The sequence below is a fragment of the Giardia intestinalis genome, chromosome 3, assembly GCF_000002435.2.
Source record: "Giardia intestinalis strain WB C6 chromosome 3, whole genome shotgun sequence".
Taxonomy (NCBI): domain Eukaryota; phylum Fornicata; order Diplomonadida; family Hexamitidae; genus Giardia; species Giardia duodenalis.
The window spans coordinates 478,731-504,235 of NC_051858.1; the positions used below are offsets into that span (position 1 = coordinate 478,731).

The 25,505-nt window shown below is 48.2% G+C and overlaps 14 protein-coding genes across 14 annotated transcripts; 5 read left to right on the plus strand and 9 right to left on the minus strand.

The window, feature by feature from the left end:
* Positions 1 to 113: 113 nt before the first annotated feature.
* On the minus strand, positions 114 to 1,457 carry GL50803_00113554 (putative 26S proteasome ATPase subunit S4; the record flags this gene model as incomplete). Its single annotated transcript, XM_001706217.1, has 1 exon — positions 114 to 1,457. One exon carries the CDS (start codon positions 1,455 to 1,457, stop codon positions 114 to 116), a length of 1,344 nt encoding a protein of 447 aa, XP_001706269.1.
* A 143-nt stretch (positions 1,458 to 1,600) lies between these two features.
* Positions 1,601 to 2,728, plus strand: GL50803_003098 (Interferon-related developmental regulator family protein; the record flags this gene model as incomplete). The annotated part of the gene is made up of 1 exon (XM_001706219.2): positions 1,601 to 2,728. One exon carries the CDS (start codon positions 1,601 to 1,603, stop codon positions 2,726 to 2,728), a length of 1,128 nt encoding a protein of 375 aa, XP_001706271.2.
* A 41-nt stretch (positions 2,729 to 2,769) lies between these two features.
* Positions 2,770 to 4,059, plus strand: GL50803_003099 (Cathepsin L-like protease; the record flags this gene model as incomplete). The annotated part of the gene is made up of 1 exon (XM_001706220.1): positions 2,770 to 4,059. One exon carries the CDS (start codon positions 2,770 to 2,772, stop codon positions 4,057 to 4,059), a length of 1,290 nt encoding a protein of 429 aa, XP_001706272.1.
* On the minus strand, positions 3,961 to 4,896 carry GL50803_0017230 (Gamma giardin; the record flags this gene model as incomplete). The annotated part of the gene is made up of 1 exon (XM_001706222.1): positions 3,961 to 4,896. The coding sequence occupies one exon, from the start codon at positions 4,894 to 4,896 to the stop codon at positions 3,961 to 3,963; it is 936 nt and encodes a 311-aa protein (XP_001706274.1).
* A 241-nt stretch (positions 4,897 to 5,137) lies between these two features.
* GL50803_0017231 (Kinase, NEK) lies at positions 5,138 to 8,158 on the minus strand (the record flags this gene model as incomplete). Its single annotated transcript, XM_001706223.1, has 1 exon — positions 5,138 to 8,158. One exon carries the CDS (start codon positions 8,156 to 8,158, stop codon positions 5,138 to 5,140), a length of 3,021 nt encoding a protein of 1,006 aa, XP_001706275.1.
* Positions 8,159 to 8,242: 84 nt separating this feature from the next.
* Positions 8,243 to 10,696, minus strand: GL50803_0027735 (Mre11; the record flags this gene model as incomplete). The annotated part of the gene is made up of 1 exon (XM_001706224.1): positions 8,243 to 10,696. One exon carries the CDS (start codon positions 10,694 to 10,696, stop codon positions 8,243 to 8,245), a length of 2,454 nt encoding a protein of 817 aa, XP_001706276.1.
* An 83-nt stretch (positions 10,697 to 10,779) lies between these two features.
* On the minus strand, positions 10,780 to 11,901 carry GL50803_006120 (uncharacterized protein; the record flags this gene model as incomplete). Its single annotated transcript, XM_001706226.1, has 1 exon — positions 10,780 to 11,901. The coding sequence occupies one exon, from the start codon at positions 11,899 to 11,901 to the stop codon at positions 10,780 to 10,782; it is 1,122 nt and encodes a 373-aa protein (XP_001706278.1).
* Positions 11,902 to 12,045: 144 nt separating this feature from the next.
* Positions 12,046 to 14,094, minus strand: GL50803_0017232 (uncharacterized protein; the record flags this gene model as incomplete). Its single annotated transcript, XM_001706227.1, has 1 exon — positions 12,046 to 14,094. The coding sequence occupies one exon, from the start codon at positions 14,092 to 14,094 to the stop codon at positions 12,046 to 12,048; it is 2,049 nt and encodes a 682-aa protein (XP_001706279.1).
* A 453-nt stretch (positions 14,095 to 14,547) lies between these two features.
* Positions 14,548 to 16,716, plus strand: GL50803_0014117 (uncharacterized protein; the record flags this gene model as incomplete). Its single annotated transcript, XM_001706228.1, has 1 exon — positions 14,548 to 16,716. The coding sequence occupies one exon, from the start codon at positions 14,548 to 14,550 to the stop codon at positions 16,714 to 16,716; it is 2,169 nt and encodes a 722-aa protein (XP_001706280.1).
* Positions 16,717 to 16,736: 20 nt separating this feature from the next.
* On the minus strand, positions 16,737 to 20,315 carry GL50803_0090044 (Non-SMC mitotic condensation complex subunit 1; the record flags this gene model as incomplete). The annotated part of the gene is made up of 1 exon (XM_038046396.1): positions 16,737 to 20,315. One exon carries the CDS (start codon positions 20,313 to 20,315, stop codon positions 16,737 to 16,739), a length of 3,579 nt encoding a protein of 1,192 aa, XP_037901792.1.
* Positions 20,316 to 20,347: 32 nt separating this feature from the next.
* On the plus strand, positions 20,348 to 21,640 carry GL50803_008204 (uncharacterized protein; the record flags this gene model as incomplete). Its single annotated transcript, XM_038046359.1, has 1 exon — positions 20,348 to 21,640. One exon carries the CDS (start codon positions 20,348 to 20,350, stop codon positions 21,638 to 21,640), a length of 1,293 nt encoding a protein of 430 aa, XP_037901793.1.
* A 7-nt stretch (positions 21,641 to 21,647) lies between these two features.
* On the minus strand, positions 21,648 to 24,335 carry GL50803_0014662 (uncharacterized protein; the record flags this gene model as incomplete). The annotated part of the gene is made up of 1 exon (XM_038045779.1): positions 21,648 to 24,335. One exon carries the CDS (start codon positions 24,333 to 24,335, stop codon positions 21,648 to 21,650), a length of 2,688 nt encoding a protein of 895 aa, XP_037901794.1.
* A 32-nt stretch (positions 24,336 to 24,367) lies between these two features.
* GL50803_008201 (RNA recognition motif-containing protein) lies at positions 24,368 to 25,174 on the plus strand (the record flags this gene model as incomplete). The annotated part of the gene is made up of 1 exon (XM_001706231.1): positions 24,368 to 25,174. One exon carries the CDS (start codon positions 24,368 to 24,370, stop codon positions 25,172 to 25,174), a length of 807 nt encoding a protein of 268 aa, XP_001706283.1.
* GL50803_008200 (uncharacterized protein) lies at positions 25,161 to 25,463 on the minus strand (the record flags this gene model as incomplete). Its single annotated transcript, XM_038046358.1, has 1 exon — positions 25,161 to 25,463. The coding sequence occupies one exon, from the start codon at positions 25,461 to 25,463 to the stop codon at positions 25,161 to 25,163; it is 303 nt and encodes a 100-aa protein (XP_037901795.1).
* Between the last annotated feature and the right edge of the window lie 42 nt (positions 25,464 to 25,505).

Below are 25,505 nucleotides of genomic sequence, written 5' to 3' on the forward strand. Positions count from 1 at the left end.
GAGCATGCGTCTCCACAAGGAGTGAGAAGAGTAAACATCTCTGCTGAGTGCCACTGGCCGGCCTCGAGGGTGCTATGGCATGGAGTGGGGGATAGGCAAGAAAGACAGACCCCTCATGTGTACAGGTCTCCAACCTCCTGGATCTTCTTGTACAGAACTTTATCGCGGGCCTTTCTGAAGTCACTCATGCACACGCGGATGCGTCGGTCTCGAAGTGCAAGAAGTCCTGCTTCCAAAGTGATAGCCTTGATGTCTGCACCAGAAAGGTCGTCTTTACAATTAAGGATCTCATCTTCAACGATGTCCTTATCCAGCATCATCCTGCGTGTGTGTATTTTAAAGATCTGCCTGCGTGCAGTGAGGTCTGGGAGCCCGACATAAATCTTACGATCGATACGGCCCGCGCGTATAAGCGCCGAGTCCAGGCTCTCAATAAGATTGGTGGCCATGATGACCTTGACACCTTCCGTTCTGTCAAACCCATCGAGCTGATTCAAAAGCTCAAGCATTGTACGCTGTATCTCTCTAGCACCTCCTGAATCTGCATCATACCTCTTTCTTCCTACGGCATCAACCTCGTCGATGAAGATGATGGTCGGTTGGTTGGCCTTTGCAGCCTTGAAAAGTTCTCGTACAAGGCGGGGGCCTTCTCCAGAGTACTTTTGGATAAGCTCTGACCCAGCCATTTTCATGTAGCACGCGCTCGTCTCATTAGCGCATGCCCGGGCAAGGAGAGACTTGCCCGTTCCGGACGGGCCGTGGAGAATGCAGCTGCGTGGGGGCTCAATCCCCAGGTCCACAAAATACTCAGGGTTCGTTAGGGGCAGCTGTATCGTCTCCTGTAGCTCCTTGATGGCCTCGTCCTGGCCTCCAATATCCGCGTAGGTGTCTTTCGGCCTTTCAATCACTTTCATCATCGTCACGTTAGGGTCTTCGTCGTGAGAAAGAACGCCAACTACAATATCTCTGTGTGCATCTTCCATTAAATGCACGAGGGCGTTAGGCTGCAAAAGCTCTCGGTCGACAAAAGAAAGTGCCTTTGTATAAATGCTCGAATATTCTGTCTTCTTTACAACCAGAAACTCTTCGTCAATGATTTCCTGAACAACAGCTATCGTTTGTGTCGTCCCCCGAAGCTTCGCTATTGTCTGCTCCTGCTCCTTGTTGACTTGCTTGTAAAAGGTCGACTGAGAAAAATTGGAAATGAAGTCGTTTTCAACGGCCAAGAGGGCATTGATACGCTGTTGCTTCAAGAGCTTAAGGTAGCATGGCAATATCGGCGCCATGTTCGTGGGTATACGGAAAAGGACTTGATTTTGAGCAGGCATCCTATGGATGGCGCCTGTTTTGCGTGGCCTGTTTCTCAGTGCACCTTGTGGAGGGCCCCTTTGATTTCCAGGCTGCTGGGAGGCTTGAGAGGACATCCCGCCCCAAGAGTCACTGAAGGCATTCCCCATCTTTTTTTGCTATAAAGAGTAGACGGGCAAGATGTAGTAGGGTAAAAAAGAAAATGGGTAGGTGCAATAAGTAGTTGAGTAGGGAAAGACGCTTGTATTATCACGACCTTCTCTGTTATGGTTAGAGGATGACAGTAAAAATTATGCCTGCGGAAAAGCACAAGAAGTCTAAGGGAGAACGCAAGCCTGTCGATGATGTGGAGGCCTCTAACAGTTGCTCCGAGGACAGCAGTGCAGAATTGTTCGAAGTTTTAGACCTCCTTGAGAGCAAGCAGCCCAAGGCCCGAGCAGCTGGCCTGGAGAGGTTCACACGACTCCTTATCGCCGATACAACAGTTGATTGGCTAAAGGACGACGCAGCCACTGCATGTGCAGCCATTCTGAAAGGACAGAAATATGCGCAGGGCGAGGAATATGTACGCTACCTGTCTATCCTTGTTAGGCTTGTACTGACCGATACAAGTGGATCGGTTGCTGATACTGTGTGTACTTCTCTTCCAGGCAACTTTATAAGGACCTCAATTCTATCATGTCAGCCCGGTACTACAGCTGATAGCATAGTGGCGGTGACTGCTTTTTTGCTGTTTGGCTCATTTGAGGAATCATGTGTCTCTGAAGGCATAGATACACTGGCTCTGGCTGCGCTGGAGCTCCCATTATCTGGAAACGAGCGGGCTCTGTCCAACGTGTACTGCTGTCTCGCTGCCCTTGTTAGCTTAGAACCTGCGATGATTAGAGCTACCTGGCAGCTGGAGCGTTATACAAAGCGGCTCAGGGCACTCTTGGACTCCTGCAACGTTAGTGTTTCTGACGCCGTGGGTCAATTCATTCTCGTACTGGCCGAAGAGGATGGTTTTTATCGGTCCTTTTTGCCTCTCTTCAAGGAGTTGAAAGACCTACATGGAAAGGATATAAGCAGAGACGTCTCAAAGGATATCCGTGCAATGTTTTCTGAGTACGCTGACGAACTAGCTTCAAGGTCTTTTGAACACAGAACCATTAAACTAAGGAAGTACGATGCATTAGAGATAAATAGCAGACAGCTCCAGGCGCGCTATGCCTTTATCCTTCTGGCCTTGGCAGGCTTTGATGACGTAGACCATATAATTTCTGGCAACGACACTGTCAGGGCCTTCCTGGGCCTCCCCAATGCCGAACTTAAGAACGTGAAGCAGAAGGGTAAGTACCTTGATGTAGTGTCTGATGAGGAACTACGTAAGCAGCGTGCAATACGACAGCGTGAAAAAACTGAGCGGAAACAACGAAAATAGGAATTGTGTAAATAACGAAAATAATATTTAAAAGAACCATAATGTATACTTTGTTGGTGTTCATACTGTCGAATCCTCTGCATATCCTATTAAAAGCACGCTCTTACACAGGAACCTTTTCGGCATGCACTAAGGACAATGCAGTTGTTCGTAGATTGCAATCTAACGATCTGTTTCTGCTGTTGGCTAATCCAATTAAAGTGGCCGCAGAGGACAACCTACCACAATCTGTTGACTTAAGGGAGTACGGCCTTATGACTCCTGTCAGAAACCAGGGTAAGTGCGGCTCGTGCTGGGCGTTTGCAACCGTTGCAGCCTTCGAGGCGTGTGCCCTGTATGATGGCGTCCTTTACCCTTACGGAAGTCCACTTGGCAGACACACAGACCTCCTGCACATCTCTGAGGAGTTTGAAATCTTGAGCTCCACGTCCAATAACCTCTGCTCAAGTGGCAACGTGGTGCGATTGATTAATGACCACCTGACGGGAGTAATTCCCACTGTAGAATTGGAGGAAAACTTTCCTTACAGTTTGAGTGACAATACTGAAAGCGAGCCCCCCGCACACCCCCTGCAGCCTGCGATTCCACCCGAGGAGTATGTGCTTCCAATTTATTCTGAGACAAAGCTAGGGCATAAAGCAGGGGTCATAGTGCTTTACAACAGAGACAATCCCTATAATGACTCAATTGCACAGCTGGTGAAAACGTATCTGTCACTGGGGGTTCCTGTGATGGCTACGATTAACACGTGGGCTAATGGAAGGAAAGGTCACCGGTTAATTAAGCGTTATCGCGGTGGCATTTTGAGCGCACCGTGCCGTAATACAAGCCTGGATCACGAGGTGCTCATTGTTGGATATGGACGGTATCGAGGTACTGCCGTTTGGATAGTTCGCAATTCTTGGGGAGCTGACTGGGGAGTCTATGGGTATGCATATGTGGCCCAGGGCGGTGACAGCTACTGCTTGGAGCACAGTGCCATTGCTGTTCTTCCCCGGACACTCGATCCGACCGCCAAGTACGCATCCTTCTCTACGCATCCACCTCCGTCTCCGCTCCTCCGGCCGATATATGAGGGCACTATTGTACGCTGTGAAAACGGGCTCGATGCTGATCCACCGGAGGGTTGCAGCCCATTCACTAGGGGCAGCTCGCCCGCGCTCGGGGCCAGCATCGCCCTCATACTCACAACCATAGCAGCTATAGGGAAATTTACTCACCAGCCCAGCCCCTTAATCAACCTTCGTCGTCATGATCGCGTCGAAAATGCGAGTGTCAGGAACAAGGTCACTGAAGCAATAATCACCGAAGTGCTCGGAATTATCGGATAAGACAGTCATTATCTCGGCGAGATTCTTCTGCATCATCATCTGGTTGAAGCGGCGCTCCTCCGAATTCTTCTTGAGGATGGGGAGATACTTCGCCACGCTCTCTGCGAAGGACTTGATCTTCTCGTTCATGCCACTGATGACGTGCTTCTTCTGAAGCTTTATGTTTCTCTCGGATGCGTCGAAGGACTCCTTGAAATTGCTGACCTCCTGGTTAAGCCTGTTGGCAGCTTGGGCGAACTCCCTCTCTATGATTGCCTCGAGCGAATTAATCTCCGTCTGGAGCCCGTGGCGAAGGGCGTCGAGCTTTGACTGGCCCGCGCGGATCCTGGAGTGGACCTCAGAGCGGAACGTGGACTTATACTGCTTTGTCTTGCCCACAAAGTCTGCATTCTCCGCGTCGAACGCCTTGAGCCTCTGCTCCATCGAGAAGACCTCGTCGATGAGGGGGCGGAGGGATGCGTTCAGGTGGGACACCAGCTCGGCGCGGCGGGCAGCGAACTGCTTGGCGACTTCGGACCTCAAGTCGGTAGACTCCAGCTCGCGGATGTTCTTTGTGGACAGAATGTCATTCTTGAGGTTGTTGAGGGTGATCATTATCTCGGAGGAGTCAGCGTGGCTGAACTTCGGCCTGAAGTCGTTCACCATGTGGTCCTGGAACATCTTAGAATTGAACATAAGGTCGTCAACCTTGTTCTCGGATATTAGGGATAGAGTCATGTACCCAGGGTCTTCCACCGCATTGGTGAGCCTCAGCGAGTCGCGGATGGTCGTAGGAGCGTCTTTAACTGCGAACTTGTGGTCCGAATAGGAGCTGACGGTCGAGAACGATGACTTCATTTTCTTGTTTTAGGGTTAGTTTTTTAGAAAAGGCGCAAAATTCCGCGCGGAAACCGCACGAAGACCACAGGCGCACACGTCGTGTAACGACAAAGTTCGTTGCGCATTCGCCTCTGAACACACTCTCCAGTTCTTATTGTAGCAGAGGCCACTTCGCCGTTCCACCCCAACAAATTCACGGATTTCTTATTCACAAACACAGGAATCTGAGTAAAGCCACGGATCGTCATTCACAAACAGGTCAGACATACGCTCGAAGGCATTTGATCACCTCCTGATTACCGGTCTGGCTGGCGATATCCATCACGCTTGTTCCGTCCGGAAGAGAAACACCAATTTCATGATCTGCCAGGATCTTGACGCAGTCCACAAGGCCTCTACAAACGGCGATCATCAGAGCTGTCTCCCCATTTTGACGCTGGATACACTTTTCCGTCTCGACAAGAAGACGCACGCACTCTGTGTGTCCCCTCTCGGTCGCATACATGAGAGCTGTTGTGCCATCGTTTTTACGCATGCGTGACTCGCGATTCATAAGAGACCCAACGATGTCAGCGTATCCTGCGTCAGCAGCACACATTAGGGCAGTCTTTCCGTCTGGCCTGCGGGAGCCGCCCTCTGAATCTATAAGCACTTTCACAACATCATAGGCCCCCAGAGCAGCAGCTTTCATCATTGCCGTCTCCTCATGAAGGTCGCGCATGCATGCCTCGTCCTTTAAGAGGGTGTTGGCTATGTCTGGCCTGTTGTTCGCCGCCGCAATCATCAGAGCAGTGAGTCCTGCTTTGGTCTGGAACTTGCACTCACGCTCCAGTAGCAGATTTGTAATCTGTGCAAAACCCATTTTGGCGGATATCATTAGCGCAGTCCACTCATCGTTATTCTTCAATCCTGCCTCGTACTCCAGGAGCTCCTGTACTACAGAAGCACGGCCTGCCTTGCACGCATAGATGAGCGCCGTGTTTCCAAAATCGTCGCGCAAGCGAGCCTCACGAGGCATGAGAGTCCTCACAATGTCGACCCAACCGCACTCTGCGGCAATCATAAGCGCTGTAACTCCCTTGCCCGTGACCATTCTGGCTTCGTGGGTGTACAGCTGCACTACAGAGTTGGTGTTGCCCTTGTGCGCCGCATACATCAGGGCAGTCATCCCAGCGGAGTCTTGTGTCTTGGATTCTTTGTCCAAAAGTAGCTGTATGGCGTCGAAATTGTCAAAGTATGCGGCTAGCATGAGGGCCGTGACGCCCCTGTCGTTGGCAATACGACACTGCGTTGGCAAGTACTTCTGGACGAGTCGCATATCGTCACGAATCACTGCTTTCATAAGGGGTGTCGTACCATCTGGATCGGTAATATGCATGTTTTCATCTTCTGGGGTTATCCTGGAATCATATGCAGCACGAAATTGAGCTATCTGACCTGGAAAATTAGGGAAGTATGTAGAATTGAGTATCTTGGACGATGTTATACCCTCAGCTTGACCTGGATATAACGTGGATTGAATACCCTGTCCTATGTTTATCATCTTTGCCGTACGGGTCTGCACGGGCACCCCCGGGAATCGGCCCTGCTCATTCTTCTGAGCTATAACATGGTCGAGCTGCTCGACTGTCGAATCTATCTGATCAGAGCGAAACAGACTATTGTCCCTGTTATTGGCTCTAAAACTGGAATCCTTGCCGTCATATGCTTCGGTGTCTCCAACGACTTTCGATAAACTGGATCGGTTTCCTGAAGTATTACCACCAGACTGTCTGCGGCGATATGCCAATTCGTCGCGGTACATCCCGGTTATATCGGTGTCTGCTGCGCCTTGCGCGTCGTTCGTAGCACGCACACTACCATCGTTCTGATTGTAAATTGGGGACGTGTCATCGATGGAATTGTCATAATTATGCGAGGCGGAGTTCATTTCCAGAAGGTTTCTAAAACTTGGAGAGAGGCCATTATTAATCGACGTGTTTCCAGGAAGCTCTGCTCCTGTACGCATGCTATCCACACGGCTACTTATGATCCGGGTTGCCTCACGACTATATGTAGGTGCAGCATATAACGTGGTGGCAACCGCAGCCCCGGGTGTGAGACTGCTTCTAGTGACGGGTTCATTTCGCACGCCCGGGACATTGCTGTGTGAACTTATAAGATCGTCAACGCTGAGACTATACATGCCAACATTATCGGTCATGTAAGCAGCCCGCTCGCGGTTGTCAGCGGAGTTGGCATCTAAGTTTTGCTGAATGCGCATACTCATCTGGCTTGCATTCATCCCAGTCCCAGTATCCTCTGCAGCATTCTTAAACTTCCTCTCTGTGGGGCCCACTTGACTAGCTCGGAAAGATTCACGCCACTTCTGCGCAAATGACCCCGAGTCCTCCTGGTACCTGTCACGATTCTCAGGTGCCATTTGTTTGTATCCAAATTCAGTCATAATGTTGACCACAGGTTCTAGTCCGCAGATATAAGTAACAGACGCCCTGGAGCGTGGATCAATACAGAGCATTCTTCTAATGAGATCAGCAAACTCGCGGCTATATCCTGGCAATCGCAGATTGGGAAGCACTGCCTGTACTTGAGTCCGCGCATCCTCCGCTGTAGGGTTTTTGACAAAAGCCTGAAGGGTTGCTAATTCGTACGTGATGCAGCCAAGCGACCAGATATCAGATCTCTCCGATGGGTTGGCGCCCTCAAATACCTCTGGAGCCGTATACACGGACTTTGCTGACGCCTTCGCCATATACCCAGGATCCAAAATGTGTTCAATCCTACTAGTGTCAATCTTATAAACGCCATCCTTGGTCACTAAAACACTAGCCGGTGTAAGAGTGCGGTAGTGATTTGGAGTCGAGGGGAGCATCCCCGGGCGCACTCCAGTGTGGTAGTACTTCAGGGCCTCTGCGAGCTCCCCAATGATCCGGATGATGGTTCCTTCGCCTATTTGCTCGCGGGACTTCCAATACGCATCAATCATGTAGCGCAGATTGTTATGGGAGTTAAGCTCCGTAACGACGTAAACCTTCTGCACTTCCTGGTCATAGATGATCTCCATGACACGCAGCATATATGGATGAACAATAGAAAGAAGCTCCTTGATAGAGGCGTGGTCAAATCCGTTGTAGCCGCTGTCAAGGTGCCTAACTGAATACTCGCGGCAGGAGAATGGTAGTCCGTCATTTTTACGCTCTACAGAGTACCACGTGCTCTCACTACCCTCCTCAATGGCGTGTCGAACCGTGTAGCGATTGGCGAAGGCAATGCGCAACATTTTTCTTTACGACATTAATTGCGTGTAAAGATGTCTAAAGGTGTAAAGCGTGATGGATCTTCTGCCGGTAACCCATTAGATGGTCTATGCACTTATGGTAAGGTCGTTATCGTGATGCTCTAGGGTAACTTGTAAATGATTGGCTTCGGCTGCATCGCACGCCTGAAGAAGCGATGTGAAACGACAAGTATGTTGTGCAGTAGAAGAAGGGGCTTCGAAAAACGTAGCTAGAGCTGAAGAGTATCCCTCAGTAAGCCGCGCCCTAAGGGTTTTTGTACAAGTCTTGCGCACTTCCTCCAACTGTTTTGCCGTACTATTTCCCCGACCAACGCCGTGTTCCTTTACCATACACCCATCATCTTGCTGTAAGCATTTAAGAATCTCTGGTACCATGTACATTATAGCAAGGGCGTCTGAAACAAGGGAGTGTTGTGCCTGAGTGGTTGTCTCAGGAAGATCACTGCTAATGCTATCAAGAAATGTGACGCTTTGGCTATCTTCGTGTTCTTCTTTATTGGTAACTATCGTGGAAGAAGATCCTGTCTCAGTTACACTAGTAACAGACAGTACAGATGAAGCACCGCTCCTGATACCAGTCTGCTTGGCCTCTGGCTCTCTTTCTGCAAAGCCAGTTGCTGATTTCTCTAAGGATACCGCGCTAAGCCTACGATCTTCCTGACCACGTGCATAACTAACTGCCTGGTCATATACTGCCTGTAATGATGTTAGAAGAATTTGTACACATGTGCTGTCCTTCTCAGCTGACTTAGCCACTCTTTCTGCGCTAGTGGATTGCTGATTAACTATTGTGTCCGCCTTAAACATCAGAGGCTCAACGAAGGTTCTATTGTTCATGTATAAATGTGCGTAGCGCCTCTGTATCTTGTCTACACAAACAAGCTCTATAGATATCAGCTCAAAGCTATTGCAAATAGATGCAAGAAGTCCTTGCTCCTCAGCTGTGTGTTGCAAAGGATCCCTAGCTAATTTAAAGAGTATGGTAAATGCAAACTGAGCATAGATTGTTGGAAGACTTATATCCTTTGCGAGCATGTTGGTCGAAAGGATAGCATCTTTGATCGCAGCTTCAGAAAGGCCCTTGCAGCGAATATTAGCTAGGACCGTTTGATTCTGTTGGTCACCCATGGCGAAGCATTCTTCGCTTTCCTCTAGATCGATGTCGAGTAGGCTTCTGACAATGTCTTTAAGGACATTTAGGAAAGAAGGATCATTACTTTCGATACTATGAGCCCTTGGTGATGAGTGCAAACTTCCTTCCAGAGAGATGTGATTGTGATAATAACGCAAGTAAGCTATCAGTGAATGGAAGCTGTAGGATCCTGCAGGTGGTTGCATTACTGAGCGAAGAGAGGCCAGACTGGCGACAATACTTTCAATAGAATGACCATTTGAATACAGCTCCCTACAGTGCTTCTGGAGATCGATAATACATGGCATAATTCGTTTGCACAATAAAGAAGCAGCATGATTGGTGACAGCTTCAATCTCGCTATTTATTGACGTATTAATGCATTCAGCAATCTTTGTATAATCATGTTCGCTTTTCGATATGCGGTATTTTTCTGTTACAATATCAATTGATTTGGCCCCTATGTGGTAGAAACTTCCAGAGAGTAGATTGTATCTATTCAGATGGCAATACCGCAGTGGCGGACTGTCAAGACACTTCCGCTGCAGTGGAAGAGTCAGTAAGTAGAAATTTCGATCCTCCTGTCGCACGTTGAGAAGGTTTCCCTTCCTGCTTTGTCTATGCGGAGAGCCGGGCATAAGAAGCGTGAACGTCTCCCCGTCGCGAGGAGGCGTCTCGTCGTGCTCGTGCCCTATGTACACAAAGTCTATGCGCTCTTCCGGGGCATGCGTATGATTCCACTGGTCGACGAATGAAAGGCTGATCTTGTCTCTTCCAACCTGGTCTGAATAGTCTTGGTGAAGAACCAGGAAGGTGTATCGTGCATGCCTGCGTCCTCCTTTAGCGCCTCTCCCCACCGCTTCGTCCTCCAGAGCTGAGCGAGCGGCCGGGGCAAAGGAAATCTCGGGTGCCACATCTCTCTGCCACGCTTTGTGGTAATCCAGTCCGTACACGACGAGCTCTACGCCGCCAACTACCTGGCAGAGAGGATGGAGCGTAAGGCTTTTGCCGGCCTGAGTGTGCCCCAAGAGGCTCACCGCCCCGGCCGCCTCCAGGAGGCCCAAAATCTTATCGTTGTTGTCGTGGTTGCCGTAGATGAGGGCCATGGGTATCGAGTCGCCGTCGCTGTGGTCTGCAAAGGACGAGACCCCGTATCGTCTCAGTGCACAGATTGCCTTGATGACCTTCTTGCTGGACAGCCTGTTCTGGTTGAAGAAGTCTCCGGCGTGCAGGATAGCATGCGCGCCCAGCTTGCGGGCCAGACAGAGGCACTCCTCAAGAAGCAGGTAGTTTTCGTGGGCATTGCAGGGGCGTGCAGACGGGGCAGTGAACCCGAGGTGTGTATCCGTGAATAGCGCGATCCTTGCGCCCGAGCTGTCTGCAGACATCTTCCAGAACACCAGGATGCAATCAGAAAAAGATAGTGATTTTACAATGCACACGGAGGCCTCCCACAGGGGTCTACGCGTGGCTAGACAAGAAACATGTTTGTGTCGGACATGGAGCGCCTGTAGGTATCTACGTTCACCTCTTGTGACCTGGGAAAGCCGTAGAAGATGTAGTTGTCGGAGACGTAGCTCAAGTAGCTACCGTTGTTTGTGCACATCAGGTGCAGCTCTGCAAGATCGAGGCTGCTGTTCTTCTCTATCACCATGCACCTCTCCCAACTGAGGGTCTTTGCAAATTCCCTGGCCTCCTCGTCAGACTCGAACCTCTTGGAAATCGGCAGCGATGGGCTGCTGCCTTTCCTCCTGCGCGATGAGCCGCCATCCTTCTGGCCACTTTCGTCGCTTTCTGACTTCCTGTTCTTCTTGTTACCTCTCCTGCCATCCGACGGAGTAGCAAATTCCACGGTGACGGATCCTTTGCCTGGGGAAGCCTGAGGAGTCTTCTTCTTCTTGACACTGCTCTTCTCAGATAGAGTATTCCCCGCAGGAGACCCGCTAGCTGCTCCGTGCTCGCCTGTTTGTCTGGACTTGGCGTTAGACTTGGGCTTTGACTGCTGGGCCTTGATATCTTTCATAGCGAAGCAGTGATAGCAGTAGACAGGAGCGCGTTTGCAGATGTCACTCCACGTAACATCGCACGTGTCCGACACGGTCGGCGCGTCAGGGAATTCAGTCACAAGTTCCACGTACCGGCCGGCAAAGACTGTGGAGATATCTTCGTAGATGCACTCGGCGGGTCGGTCTGACCCGGCTGACAGCTCGGAGCCGTAAAGCTCATAGAATCGATTGTACACTGAATGGATATCTATGGGGCCTATACCTATCTTTTTTAACTTGTCCCGAAGCGCACCGCAATCTTTTTCAGCAACATAAATTGGAATAAATCTCCCGTCTGAATTCTTGAAAAGGGCATCAGAAAGGGTAGCTGGCACGATATTATCACCTACAGCGATCAGAAACAGCTTGTTACCTTGCAAAAGCTGTAAAACGATGCCTTTGTCTGATGAAGAAGACACCCTAAGAAATTTAAAATTTATATCAGTAGGTGCTTCGTCCTTAGGGAACTCATCCAGCAGATATGTGTATATGGTAACATGCTCCCAAGGGCTAGATCCGTAACGAAACGTCTTGCCCACCTCGTACATACACTTTTAAATTTACCCCTTTTAATTTAGATTTATCTAGGTTCATTAGTCCGAGTCAAACTTACAACAATGTTGCATACTGCCTGATTTGACTCTAGGTAGTGATTCTAGGTGGGTGCCCACGCACACATGCATACCACCTCGCTAAGCAATGCGTCTGCCCTGAACATTACTTCTCTCACGGAACTGGGCGGCAGCCTGAGCACGCCGCTCACTGGAGAAAGCTTCTCCAAGCATCTTCTTTTGTGCCCGCCTTTCCCGCTTTATTTGCTTCGTGAGAGCCTTACGTTCTGCCCGTTCCGTACTGGTCTCATTGCTTCGTGTAGAAGGAAGAACATGGGGTCTGTACTGCTCGTCACTGCTGTGAGAATCCACCTGAGACGGCGCTTGATTGTCGGATGCTCCTCTGCACTCCTCGTTCTCCTCGTGAACCACAGGAAGTGGATGAGAGCCTTTAGTTAGAGAGGTGATGGGGATCCCACGCTTAGATAGAACGATCCTGACTGGCGCTTTGTCGGCTTCCATCTGCATGCTCTTGTCATCTGCCTTCCCAATATAATGAAGATTTCCCGCATCGTCTTCGATGGTGGGCTTCCGCTGTGCCTCAAGCTTCTGCCTTCCATAGCCCAGCTTATTCCAACTACAACGAATATATGCACGCGCGACCTGGCCAGACATAATGCAATCCACTAAGCCATTAACGATCTCCTCGTTGTCCATCATGTTCGTTCCCAAATACTTATCTAAGCCGCGATTGACATCATCTTCCATGTTGCGGAGATTCTCTAACGACGCTTGCTGTATCGACTCTTCGGTAAGAAGAGCCAATTTTTGTGCATTAGTTACACACGGTTCTATTTGATCAACCTGTGAGCTACGCCCTTCTTGCATGTGAACAATTTTTTCGTTTGCAACGGTCATCATACGATTAAGCTCAGTATCCATAGAGTCTCCAGAAGTAAAGTGCCTTTGATTCATGTGTCTCCCCCTTCTCATCTGCACCGAGCTACCGACCGATTTAGCGGACAGCTTGGACAGATCTGTATATCCCCCTACGCTTGATAACCTGGAAAGCCTTGTGCGTCGAGAGATGGTTGATTTGCCGTCATCGAGACTATCAATATCCACTTCATCACCATAAACTATGCGATCTTCCTCTTCCTTAGTTGGAAGGCACGCCAGTCCACGGATACTATCCAGTGTAGCTCTATTCAGAGCAGCGGAGTTGCTCGTGATGTTAGCATTGAAGAAGTCGAGTGCCTCCTTAGCTTCATTTTCGTCTTCCTCTAGCCCAAGCGCGAGGCCAAAACCTTTGGTATGATCACTTTCTTCATTGTCGTGAGTATTTTTTAGAGCTCTGTCTTCTTCGGTGAACTCAAATCCCTCTAGGTCTGCATTTGTGAGGGTGGATTCGTCGGGAAACAGTGACTCCACAAGGACTCTTTTGACTGCTTCACTGGCTGCAACCACGCGTGTTGTACCAATCATGTATGTTTTGCTTACAAATTCCTTTTGGTCATCCTGGGGTCTGGTCAGATCAAGAACAGTCTCGTGCTTGTTTGTATAGCTACTCCAGTTGCTTAGATCGTCTCCTCTCAGTGTCTTCTCTGCTGAGATGAGCTCTGCTGCGGTGCCTGCCTCCTTGAACGAGTCAAACTCTGTGTTCATGATTGCCTCCAGTTCTTCATCTAATTGATCCAACTCGCCTGCACTGATATCGTCTACCAGGCGCTTGCTTTGTTCATTCATCGCTTCATCACTCTCAGTGTGTTCTTCTACGGATTCAAGTAAATGCTCCACATCTTCTTCGCTCATGCACTCTTCTTCGACTATCAGTGATTCATCTTTTGGGTCAAGCTCTTTCGGTACAACGTGATGCTGATGTGTTGTGCGCTTTGACGGAGTCTTGTCCACCACAAGAATACCGTCGTAATTTATCAGCGTTTCATCTGTAGAATCTCCATCCATTAGCTCCCCAGAGTATGGCATATCATTAGATGGTACCACAGGGGCAGACTCTGCCTCTCCAAGTATGAACATGTCATTGTGCCTTCGCTCCTCAAGGCCATTTATGTACAGTTTCTCTCCGCCATGGTTGTGATTTTCTACTTCCTTGAGTGCGACCATCATTCTACCATCCTCTGAGATGATGTTCATGACATTGAAGACGCGCTTCGCCTTCTTTGACTGCATTTATTTAATCTCTTGAATTTTAGCATATCATCATACGCAGCAGTGGAGCTGGCCAGCAACGAGTACACAAGAGAATACCTGACTCCTCACTGTAAAACTTCTTTATCATTACCAGTACGATTAATAAATTGCTGGATTGCTTCGTACAGTTCGCTCATTCTTTCGTAAGTTAGCAAGCGTAAACTAGTAAATCTCGCAGCATGTCTTTCCTTCAATTAAAAATACCTGAGATTGACAAAGGGGGTTAATTATATTTTCAACGTACAACGACATGAAGCCACAAGGACCGCGACTCATGGTATAAGCAGATCTGTTAGGATGTTATTCTTAACCTTGTTGTTAATTCTTCGTTAAGCCCCTTCTCTTGAGCTCACCTTTCAACAACAGTGCAGACATTTCACGTGTTTTTGTGAAAATTTCAATTAGAAAAGCTCTTATTAGATTTAATTGCTCATGTCTGTTGATCTCCCGCAGCACGTCCTGGATGCATTAGACAAAGCTGAAAAATACCTATGTGGCATGGCGTCAACGTCTGTGGAGCGCACGGAAGGTGCTAACACCGTGTTCACCATTGCTCGAGGGCACACTATTCCTTTGGCAGAGCATACATTTGGGGCGCGGATGCTGGAGGAAGCTTTGCAAGTGGGCACACGTGATCAGATTTCTGCCGTCTTCACTGAGCTATACCCCTCTATTATGACGGTAATGCGCTCAGAGTCTGGAAGCCACGTTTGTCAAACGTTGCTGGCACTCATTTCCAGAATCTACAGAGATGATTGCAGCAGCCTTTCTATGGAATCCCTGGGCGTAGTATCTGCAATCAATAAGGCAGATGGCAGCCTAGCAGAACTCTACTCCGCACTTGTTCTCCAGAAAATAATCCCGGAAATCCCCAGCCTTATTACGCACAAGTTTACTAACCATGTTCTCCGCACACTCCTTCGTGTAGAAGGCGGTAGTCCGCCTGAGGACGAAGACCGCGGACGCCGCAAGCACGCCAATGAATCGACGTTCTGCACGATGTACGGGCCCACAGACCCTTTTGCAGGCGTCTGCAGCAACTTGTTTATACCGTTTAGCCAGGCACTTTATAAGACTCTTCAAGGTCAGAGTACAATCTATCAATCTTGCTTCGACACATATAAGTCTGTCCTTCTGCAGACCTACTGCAAAATCATCGCCCGCTGCAAGGAATCCATCGATATTCCTACAGTGCAACAGCCTCTAGGGGTTCTCCTCCAACTCCTAAATCTTCCAACAACTATTATAGATAAGGTAACGCGAAAAAAGCTTAAGGACTTTACCCTCAAGTTCAGCACTTTTAAGGATCTATGCAAGAACACTTCTGCATGCTTTGCTCTGGAGTCTGTTTTTGAGTCTGTGAGCGTTTCCCAACCTGAAGCCTGTGGCGCGTTAGCTAACTTTGTCATTTCCGGGACAACCTTGTCGCGCACTTATAACGAGTTCAAGGACCTCTCAGTAATAGCAGGATCTAAGACAGCGTCTCATGTTTTCTCTGTAATAATAGGCTTTTGCGATGATCCACGGCTCTTGACCGATCTCCTTGGCGTTTACACTGCTTCCTGTTCTGTTATCTTTGAGCACGACTACTCTAAGCTTATACAAAGCCTCTTTAGGGGTCTTTGTAGGGCAGCCACATTCGTTTCAAAAACCTTAAAAGAAAGTAGCGAAGAAGAAAATGTCGCGCAAAACGATAATCAGAATAAGAACGCTATGGATGTTATTTCACCAGAGCTTGTGGCATCGTTCGAAAAGGCACAAAGAACTTTTATCGACGCAATAATAGAGCTAACAGAAGCCGATAAGCGTTTTATTAGAGCTCTTCTCCTTCCAGGCCAACCACTAACGGGCCCCTTTTCCCTTGAGTTTTCGTTCTCCACCAACAGCAAGTACATGTTCAAGGCACTGGCCACCACCTTCGCCGACAAGTCACATGTGACACCTGAATTTAAGCAGCAGCGCCGCGAAGAGCATCAGCGCAGAGAGAAGCTTGCTAAGGAACAGTTTTTCGGGACAAAATACAAGAAGAAGGAGGCAGGCACGATCACCCATGCAGGTGTTTGGCAAACCGGGAAAGGGATAGTGATTTCCTGGTTCAATATGGGAAATCCTGACATCGTCAATATGGCCGCTGAATCCCTTATTGACTATTCGTTCCCAGACCCTGGAGATGCGTTTAAACTGATCATGCATCCAGCAGGCTGCGATGTTTATCAAGCGTGCCTAGGAAGCGTGTATGTAGCCCCTTGGTACAAGATAAAGCTCATTAATAACTTAAAGCCCGTGATTGACAAGCTGGCTCGGAATAAGCTCGGATGTTTGGTTCTCACTGCGCTGTTCGACGCAACCTTGTCTGACACCGGTGACATCCCGGCGGACGTGATAGAGGCCAGTCGAATAGTCCTTGCTAGTGAAATTGACGTTCGTGCTGCTAGTGCATCCTTCCATGGACGTCAGCTATGTGCCTATATGAAGCTGGACGAATTTCAACGTTCTGGAGAAGACTGGAGTAGAACCTTGCAGAGACGAACGGAAGTCAGGAAAGAGATCATGTCGATCTTCGATGATGCTGCAGAGCCTAGAAGGCGCAGAAAGGCCTAGGCAAACGTTGCAAAGAGGAGCTACCATCCGTCCTCGATACTATCATCAGATTCCAGATCTGAAAGATTTAACAGGCCCTTGGTGCTTCTTCGAGACGTTTTTCCTGTGGTTCTTCTACTTGGCATTCTACGGGACGCTTTGACACAAGACAGTGTAGATACGTCATCTGGAAGTAGAGAAGAGATCTGAGAATTAGGGCCAGCCCACTCCATGAGCTGGCTGGCCACAGAACGAAACTCGGCTACGATGTTAGGGCTGGCCTTGCTAATTACCTTAGAGTGTAGGTAGGTAACGCAGTACAGGATACGCTTTATGACCAGTTCATTAGTGTGATATTTGTCAGCAAAGTGTATAATATTCTTCGTAAGTGCAATTACAATACTAGCGTCCACAGCCATATCTATGAGGTACTTGATCATGAACTCGTACTCCTCCTCTGTAGCAGACTCCATGCTTGTCAATAAGGATGATATGAGTTCAGAAATGTGGCTACGGAGGGGGTTGGGCTGCTTTTTGGCGATGGTATCAAAAAGAATACCTGCTATGGAAGACACGTTATCATTATCATTGCTTAGTAACTTAAGTGCGCATAGTATGTGTGTCTCTGGTTTCAGATAATCGGCCGAAATTAGCTGCGTAAGATGTAGTAGCCCCGTGGCTTGAAATTCTGGCCAGTCGTTCTGCAGTAATGGGTAGAAGAGCTGCTCCAGTGCAAACTTTGTGGTAAAAACAGATGAGTTAGTCATCACGCATGAAATCAGAGACTTGTATGCTGCAAACTGTGCCGGATTTGACTGGTTGGTGTGCTCTCGCGGCAACTTCATAGCCTTAACAAAAAGAAGAAGCGCTGCTTCTATGAAGTACCGACGGTTTCCTGTCTTTGGATCTTTTATTTTGAAGTTTAATGGTAGCGTCGCGCAGAATTTCCCTATATTCAGTATAAGACTATAAAACACAGCTCCACTAGCCACCTCTATCTCTCCAGTGTCATAAGAGTCGCACATGGTAGATAGCGCGTTAAGAGCTACGTCAGCTGCCACATATAGCTCTGAGAACTCTTCCATGATATCGTCGCAGCTATGTGGAACGTTAGGGCCTGTCATAAATATTGACCCGCTATTGAGTAGAGTGTTCTTTGCAGTCTCGTTCCCAAGCATATGAATGTACTCATTAAAGAGAAGACCAGACAGCTCTGCGTAGAGGGACGTGTATCCAATGAGGTGGGCCACAGTGTTTGTCGCCATTAACATGCCAGAGAGATTGTCAATGTACACTTTTCCTCCAAGACCCAAGATTCCAACAAATTCCGAAAAGCATAAGAAGGGGTTGTTTCCTATATAGTTGTGCACAGATTGCAGCAGATGAAGAAACGAATTCTTCATGTTTTCTCCGTGACTCTGCACTGTCACGAGGATTGGTTCTAAAATATTGCCAGAAAAGGCCGCAGAGAGGAGAGTATAACAGAGGATGCCCATTTCCTTTAGAAATAATGTGTTTTTGGATGAAAGCAGTGCTCCGACAAAGATCGTCATTATGCGGATCACTGTCTCCGATGAAATCACTAAAAAACGGTTGTAAATTGATGTGAACATGTTCAAAAGGCGCACCGAAACATATTTAACAATGTCCACCTCGCTTAGCACCCCGGTTAGGAGCTTCTCAATCATGTTGCGCCTTGTGATTGTCACACGTGAGAAATCCAATAAGTCCTGAAGAGCTGAGGGGACAGTCAGCTTAGCTGTATTTTTGGCAATGGCACCAAGAAGCACTGTGATAGTTCGGTCGAGCTGGTCGTGTCGTAAATGAGCCTCAGCAGGGTATGTATTTGCGATAGTACTATAGAAAAAGATGATGCGGTTGACAAATTCATTGACGAATGATTGGTCGGAGCCCTCTAGAGGCTTGGTTGTATTACCCTCTATATCCTCAGACTTGTATATCCCGTTTTCAAAGAGAACTCTAAAGACAGATGTTAATACGCGGCTATCTAAGGCTTCGGTCGAGGTTCCTGACGCAGATGCTAATGCTATGAGATCACAACACGCCTCTAGAGACCCATAAACTTTGAATTCAAGACATGCTTCTATGAGTATAAAGACTTCAGAGTCAGAGAGTTGCGTAGAAACCAAATGGGATCGGATGAGGCGAAGGCACTCCTCATAGATTTGGGCGAAGCGCAGCGCAGATACAACGATATCTACTTGCTTGCGCGCGTTGTTACGATCTGTCACTTCCGTATTTTCTGATTCGTTGAGCACGCTTATTGCAAGACTGACGGCAAGATCAATCTTGTCTTCATAGGAGAAGGAGAGATGTCTATCATACTTCTTGCATACAATATTATAGAGAATCTTCAGCTCATGAGAATTAATGCTTGGACCCCAAGGATTGTGCTGTAGGAGAGACACCAGCCCCTTGCAGGCGGCCTTTCTCACTAGTGTTGTATTATCCATAAGCATGCAAGCCAGCGTTCGGGCTGCCTTGACATACCAGTTGTGTGGGGTGCGTACCTTCTTATGGCCAGAGCTTTGAAGTGCGGATACTGCTAAGGTGGAGTGCTCCGCAGTATCATCTGTAATTATCTTTAGGGCACCCAGCGTCATGCATTCACAGGCTGCCGACCTTACGCCGTTGCTGACATCACACACCCTTTCTGCAGACATGACAAGAAGAGCCACAGGAGAGAAGAACAAACCACGCAATGCACCGGCACGCACCTTGTAGGAAGCGTGGAATGTCAGTTCTGAAAGAACAGCTTCGGTGGTGGAGTTGAAGTAGCTAGCCTCTTGGCGATCGAGTGCCTCGAGTAGCGATGCCAGGCCACCTTCTAGCAGCTCGTTTTGTTGGCTACCCACGATATCAATGATCGCCTGGAGTAAGGCGTTGAATTCGGCTACAGGAAGCACGATAAGACAATCACAAACATAACTTCCACGGCTAGGCGAAAGATAAGGGCTCGCTTCTCTTGTGATGGTACTCAGAGTGGCTTCTGCGAGTAGATGGTATAACTGAGCAACATACTCGTTGGACGTGCTCCGCTGAAGAGACGTGTGTAGAGCCTCCACCACTAGATCCCCGCCTGTCTGCCGAATAAACTTATCTTGATGCTTCATGCCAGATCTGCATGCATCTGCCATTCCCATACGGAACAAGGATGCAACAAAGTTGGGTGGATAGGATAGGTGCCCATCAAATCTGTCGAGAGCCCTCAAGAGATCAAGGGCCGTCTCTGACAAGTCAAAATGATGGGCGATGGTACAACACAAACATGAGATGGTGTTGATGGTTATCGCCGTTGCCTGTTCGTGTGACAGACTGGTAGTCGTGACCATAGAGTCTACTATGTCTGCTGAAAGCAGAGCAAATACTGTAGCGAGTAGCGACTGAGCAAATGGCTGGTGAAGATGTGCAAAGCTAAGGACCATAGATGAAAAGCTTCGGTTTTCAAGGAGCAAGAATCCAAGAGGTGCTTTTTCAAGGTCATGAAGAAGTGTGGTTGCCGCATCCTCTAGCAACGTGCTCCTTCCATTATATATTACTTTACCATCCTCAATCGTGAGGACGGGTCCATTTGGCAGAAGGTCTGCGAGGCTCTGCATGACAAGTAGAAAAAAGCCTCGAAAATTTAAGCATGGAGGAAACCCTGCCTCTCACCTTCACAGTCGATGAAACGATACCGCCAGAGACGTTTCCCTTGGACGCATTCTATCGCTTTAATCACAAACTTCCATATAAATGGTTTACTTGTACCGAGCCGGAGATAGAGTCATGCAAGTACATAACAGCCCCTCCGAATTACAGACCCCAGGACACTGACGATCCCGGGTATCAGCTATATAAGCAGTATTTCAATCTGTCATTTGTTCTTCAAGAATTTCATAAGCTTGTTACCGAGGCGCGGCTGGGGAAAAGTTATCAGTATTCAGACGGCAAGCAAATGGTTCAAGCCTTCCCCAGTTCTGCTAGTATAGAGGGATATGAGCTGCTACTAGATGGTGCAACAGCTATGAATGGGAAGTTGGTGACAATTGGCGCTTGCCTCGCTAGATGTAGGCAGGCGAAGAAGGCAGTAGAAGAGCGCCAGAGACAGATTGATGCTCACGTTGACATGATAGCCAGGTATGGACGGGTGGCCCCTCTGGTTCTTGAACCGCGCTTCCTCCAACTGGCGCTATCAACAGACGAGATCTTGATGCTCTCCGAAGATCTAGGAAAGTATCTGCGTTGCAAACGCTCTGCTGTTAGGGTGTGTCTCCCCAACACAACTCTACCATTGACGAGGTTCCTGGCATGTTCAAAGTGTGGGAGCTGCGCGTCCATCAAAGCATATCTACGCTCATGTAATGTTGCGGCCACGTTCGTTTATCTGCAACGTTACTATATGCACATCAATTCCCTAGCAAATATGCTGGATTTAGGTGAGATCATAATTGGCCCTAGCCCGGGGCAAACAATATGCTGCAAAGTGAAGCTGTTCACCGAGAAAGCAAGTACAGAACATAATGAAAAGAACGATGAGAATAGGTCCAAACTGAATAGCACCGGTTACAGATACGTGCCATCAGACTTTGACCTATCCATTAGTGAAGAGAGTGACGCTACAGATGTAGCTGCTGAAGAGCATGACGTGCTGCCAGATATGACGTTCATGCAGTCAGTGGCGAGATTAGACATTTCACTTCCACTGAATACCTTAAGTCCTAGATTGATCAGTGGCGTGCTCAAGTTGGCCCACGTGAGAGAAGAAAATCCAATACACTTGGTCCAGGACCTTCTCAATGTACACACCTGTTGCGTGCAAAGGCTGAAACTAGGAGATCGAATATTGTTAGAAGCATCGTTCCCTCACCGCATGACATTAATAAATGATCATAAAACACACACTATTTCGTCTAAGGATGGAGTGCTGTGTGGACATATGTGAAGCATCATTATAGTAGTTTCACAAATTCTATGAGAAAGTATAGTCTCCCGTTACTGCCAAGGATTCCGCGACCCTTACGGGTCATCTGTTCCCTATTGGAGCACTTACTAGCATAAAAGACGTGTTTTAGTAACTTGTTCATATTACTTAATAAGCTATGCTCTTCTTCTTCGGTAATGGGTGTACTAAAGTTCTGGTCATCAAACACCAGTATCATCCTCAACTTATTATCAAACACCAAGGTATCGACATGCTCCTTTAATTTGGCCACTATGATTTTGAAGCTCTCTGTGTCGGTGCTCAACTTTGTCATCATGTCTATGGACAGCCTGTGCTCTTTGAGAATAAAAGGTTGCCTTGCCATGATCGTGTCCTTGAAGAACTGAATCCGGTAGAAGCACTGCTGCTCGACGCGCACTTGAAAGTTTGAAATGGCAAGCATCATTGAGGTTTCTGCTTTCTGTGTGTGCCTTCCTATTGATGACGGCCGTGCAGAAAGTGGGGGAGTGCTCAATTTGAGGTTGGGTGAACAAGAATCCAGTTCGATCTTGAGCTCTGCTAGTAGACGCTCCACAAGTGTGTAAATAGCGTACCGCATGACACACAAATCTAGGTCACTCAGGGCTTGTGATACACACGGATTTGGGGCTGAAGTTAGAGAAGCAATTGTAGAGGCAGCTGCACTTGAGTGGTTCGTGTTAGGACCTAGTGTGTAACCATCAAATGTACAATCCTCTGGAAGTATCCACCCGTGCATGCTGTATGCGCCTGTATGTAGTATATAGCTCAAACCCTTCAGTAGTGTTTGTGCAGCAGGGCCTTCCATGTCTACGAGCGTCTGAGAAAGACTTATCCGCTCACTGGCTTGGATATAGCTGGTTGAATTTCCCAGCTGCCGATAAATAAACTTCTTTGCTGGAGAGGCAGATTGCTTGTTCAGTGGAGGAGATAATTTTGATTTCGCTATATTGGTAGATGTCTTAGCCCTTCTCGGAGAGGGTTCGCGCAGAGTAGATGGAGGCCTTCCTGTTGGCGTCAAAGGAGAGTTTGTTAGCTGCAGAATGGACGTGAACGAGCCTGTGTTAGAAAGAGATGCTGGCTGATTGAACAAGACCACTTTCGGAGTTATAGGGAGGACTGCATCCAGCGTTCTATGTATTCTTTTATGCACTTCTTCATCTCGGTCTTTTAGAAAACTCATGGCATCATACAATTCAGAAACACAGAAACATTGGTTCTTGATGAAGTTTAGATTGTATTTAAGAGACGAAAGAGAAGTCACAGGCTCAGTGGCTTCAATACGGTCAACTGAGTAAAGAATGGGGAAGCCGGCAGTGTACAACAAGCTAGATGCCCGGGGGAAGAGCCTACAATACCAGTGCAGTGGGATGTTGACATAGTCAGAGCCATAAAACCGTGTTGCCGTGACATATTTTATTGTATCGACTACATACCAGACACCTTCAATGGCCACAAGATTGCCAATAAGTGTTTCAGAAAGCTGAATGCGAAAAGCCGGAACACCTGCCTTGTTAAGAAGAAGCTGGAAAAGGTCTGGGATGATCGATGGAGACCCTATTGTATTGGTCATTACGGAATAGATATCTTTTGGGGAGTTGGTGTAGATGGCGCGAGTGTACGATGCATTGGTGCATGAGAATATTGGAAGAAGATTACTCATCACAATTGCCAGGCTAGCGTCGCCCACCAGGATACGGCGGATTATATCAAATACTAAAAGTTCTATCACGAAGGAATAGTCTACTTTGTACCTTTTCACACTGTGGACGGCTTCTCCTGCCGACACGGTCTTCACACGCAGCTTCCGTTGATAGTCTGCGAGAAACTGCTGCATATGCTGGCACAAATGATCCTGTGTGCGTAGCTTGCGGCACCAAATCGAAGCAGGGGATGACCAGGGGCTCGGATATGCGTTGAAACAGATAGTTGTCACGACTGGATCCATACTGCGTGATGGCTCGCCAGCACCTGCCAGCCTAAGAAGCACAGGATAGAGGGTACTGTACTCTGGATAATCCCAATACAGACACGTCAAAATTAACCGAACATAAGACAGTGTGGTGATTATCTCGGGAACTAGGTTCAATAGACTGATTATAAACCTTCCTGATTGAAGAGAATATGATAGAAGCTCATAGAGAAGTAGTAGTGAGCTACTGTACCTTGGGGAGCCCTCTGCTAGCAAAAGACGAGCGTACCGGGCACGGCCATGATAGACTATAGCGGCTAATCTAGAGAGTTGATCACTGGAAAGATGTAAGTGGGCCAAGTCTGTGTTGGTGATAGAGGACGGCGCGAACTTGATCTCGCCTCCATTTGTGAGCTCAAGAAGGTCTTCAGCGTCTGGAATGGACGCTATATTATGTACCTTATGCCTTCGGGTACGCACAGGGGGCATGACTGGAGCTGTTGGAGCAGAGGGAGGGTGTGGCGGAGCCAATTTGGGTGCTATGTCAACACCGCAGGATTTGGGCCGTTTAGAGTCCCGTGATAAATGTGTGGAAGAACCAGATGTGTCCTTGTCTGGATCGCGCTGAGAGTCTGAGGCGCTTGACGTCTCTGTCACCTCTTGTGAAGTTCCCATTTGGAGCAGGCTTGTCTCGTCATCTGTAACAGCTTCCAAATGAGGGGTCACTATGGTGCTATAGCAGCCTGCACTAATCCCAGAACCCATCGCGGGAGGGATACCTCTCTGAGCCAAAATTTATGTCTGTCTCACACTTAGCCCCGGAGTCGGCCAACCCGCAATGTGTGGATGACGTGTGTCTTAATTTGGTAGCATGCAAGAGCACACCGCATGATCGTGATATTATGGAGCCGCAACTAAAGCATTTTACCGGTATCACAGACCCCTCTGCCTCACAGAAAACATTCTCGCTGTCCAAGCTTTGCGGGGAGCAGATTACAGGTACGCAAAAGGAAACTAAAGAAGATGAGGTGGCATCGACGCAGCAGACCCTGGTAATGTCCTGGAGATATGACAGCGATCCTCCGAAAATAACACGTAAGGAGATAGAGGACGCATTTAAAGCGCTCTCTATCGACACTTCTGTGACGGGGACAAGGGAATTCCAACATAAAATTTACATAGACTGCCTAACAAGGGTGACCAAGCCACAGTTTGGGCCGATATGTCGCTACTTTGAGAGTTTGCACAAAAACACCCAGTTCTTCATGAGATATGATAAAGTGAACGACGAGGAGCAGGCGACTGTGTTCTTGGGAAACGTTCTTGGCCTCACTGCAAACGATCTGGCTAAATCCATCGAGCAAAGGCTTGGATTCATCCCCAAAGCTATTCGAATACCTATTAACAAGCACACTGAAAAGCCTAAGCCAGTCGCATACGTGGTCTGTGATTCACGCGATCAAGCCAAAGAGCTGGCAGAAAACCTACGGGGCGAAAAGCTCGGTCTGTCCAGTGGCATCCGCACCGATCTGCTGGTTCACGAGGGCGAGTCCCGTGTAACTCTCAAGCCTAGGAAGCAACACAGTAAGTCTAAGACATCTTAGATTCAGATTCTAACTTGTTGCACACCTGTGCAAAAAAGTCGTCGGTGAACTGCTGACTCTGAGACATAAGCAAGCCCTCGATGGTAGGATACCCTATCTGCGTTGCATGCTCTGGGGGACTGAGCACCTTGAACCCGGCTTCAGATAAATGAATGGTGAGAAGGACCCCGTGGAGCTTCAAAGTAAATGTAGCCGCAGTGGAGCTATGATCTAAGACGTTGACAAGCTCAAAGTCTCCAGCCGCAGAGCGTGATCGTATATACTCTAATTCCTCCTTGACCATAAGCATTTTTGGTTTCTCAATTTCGACGCTTGTGCACTACTTCCGGAA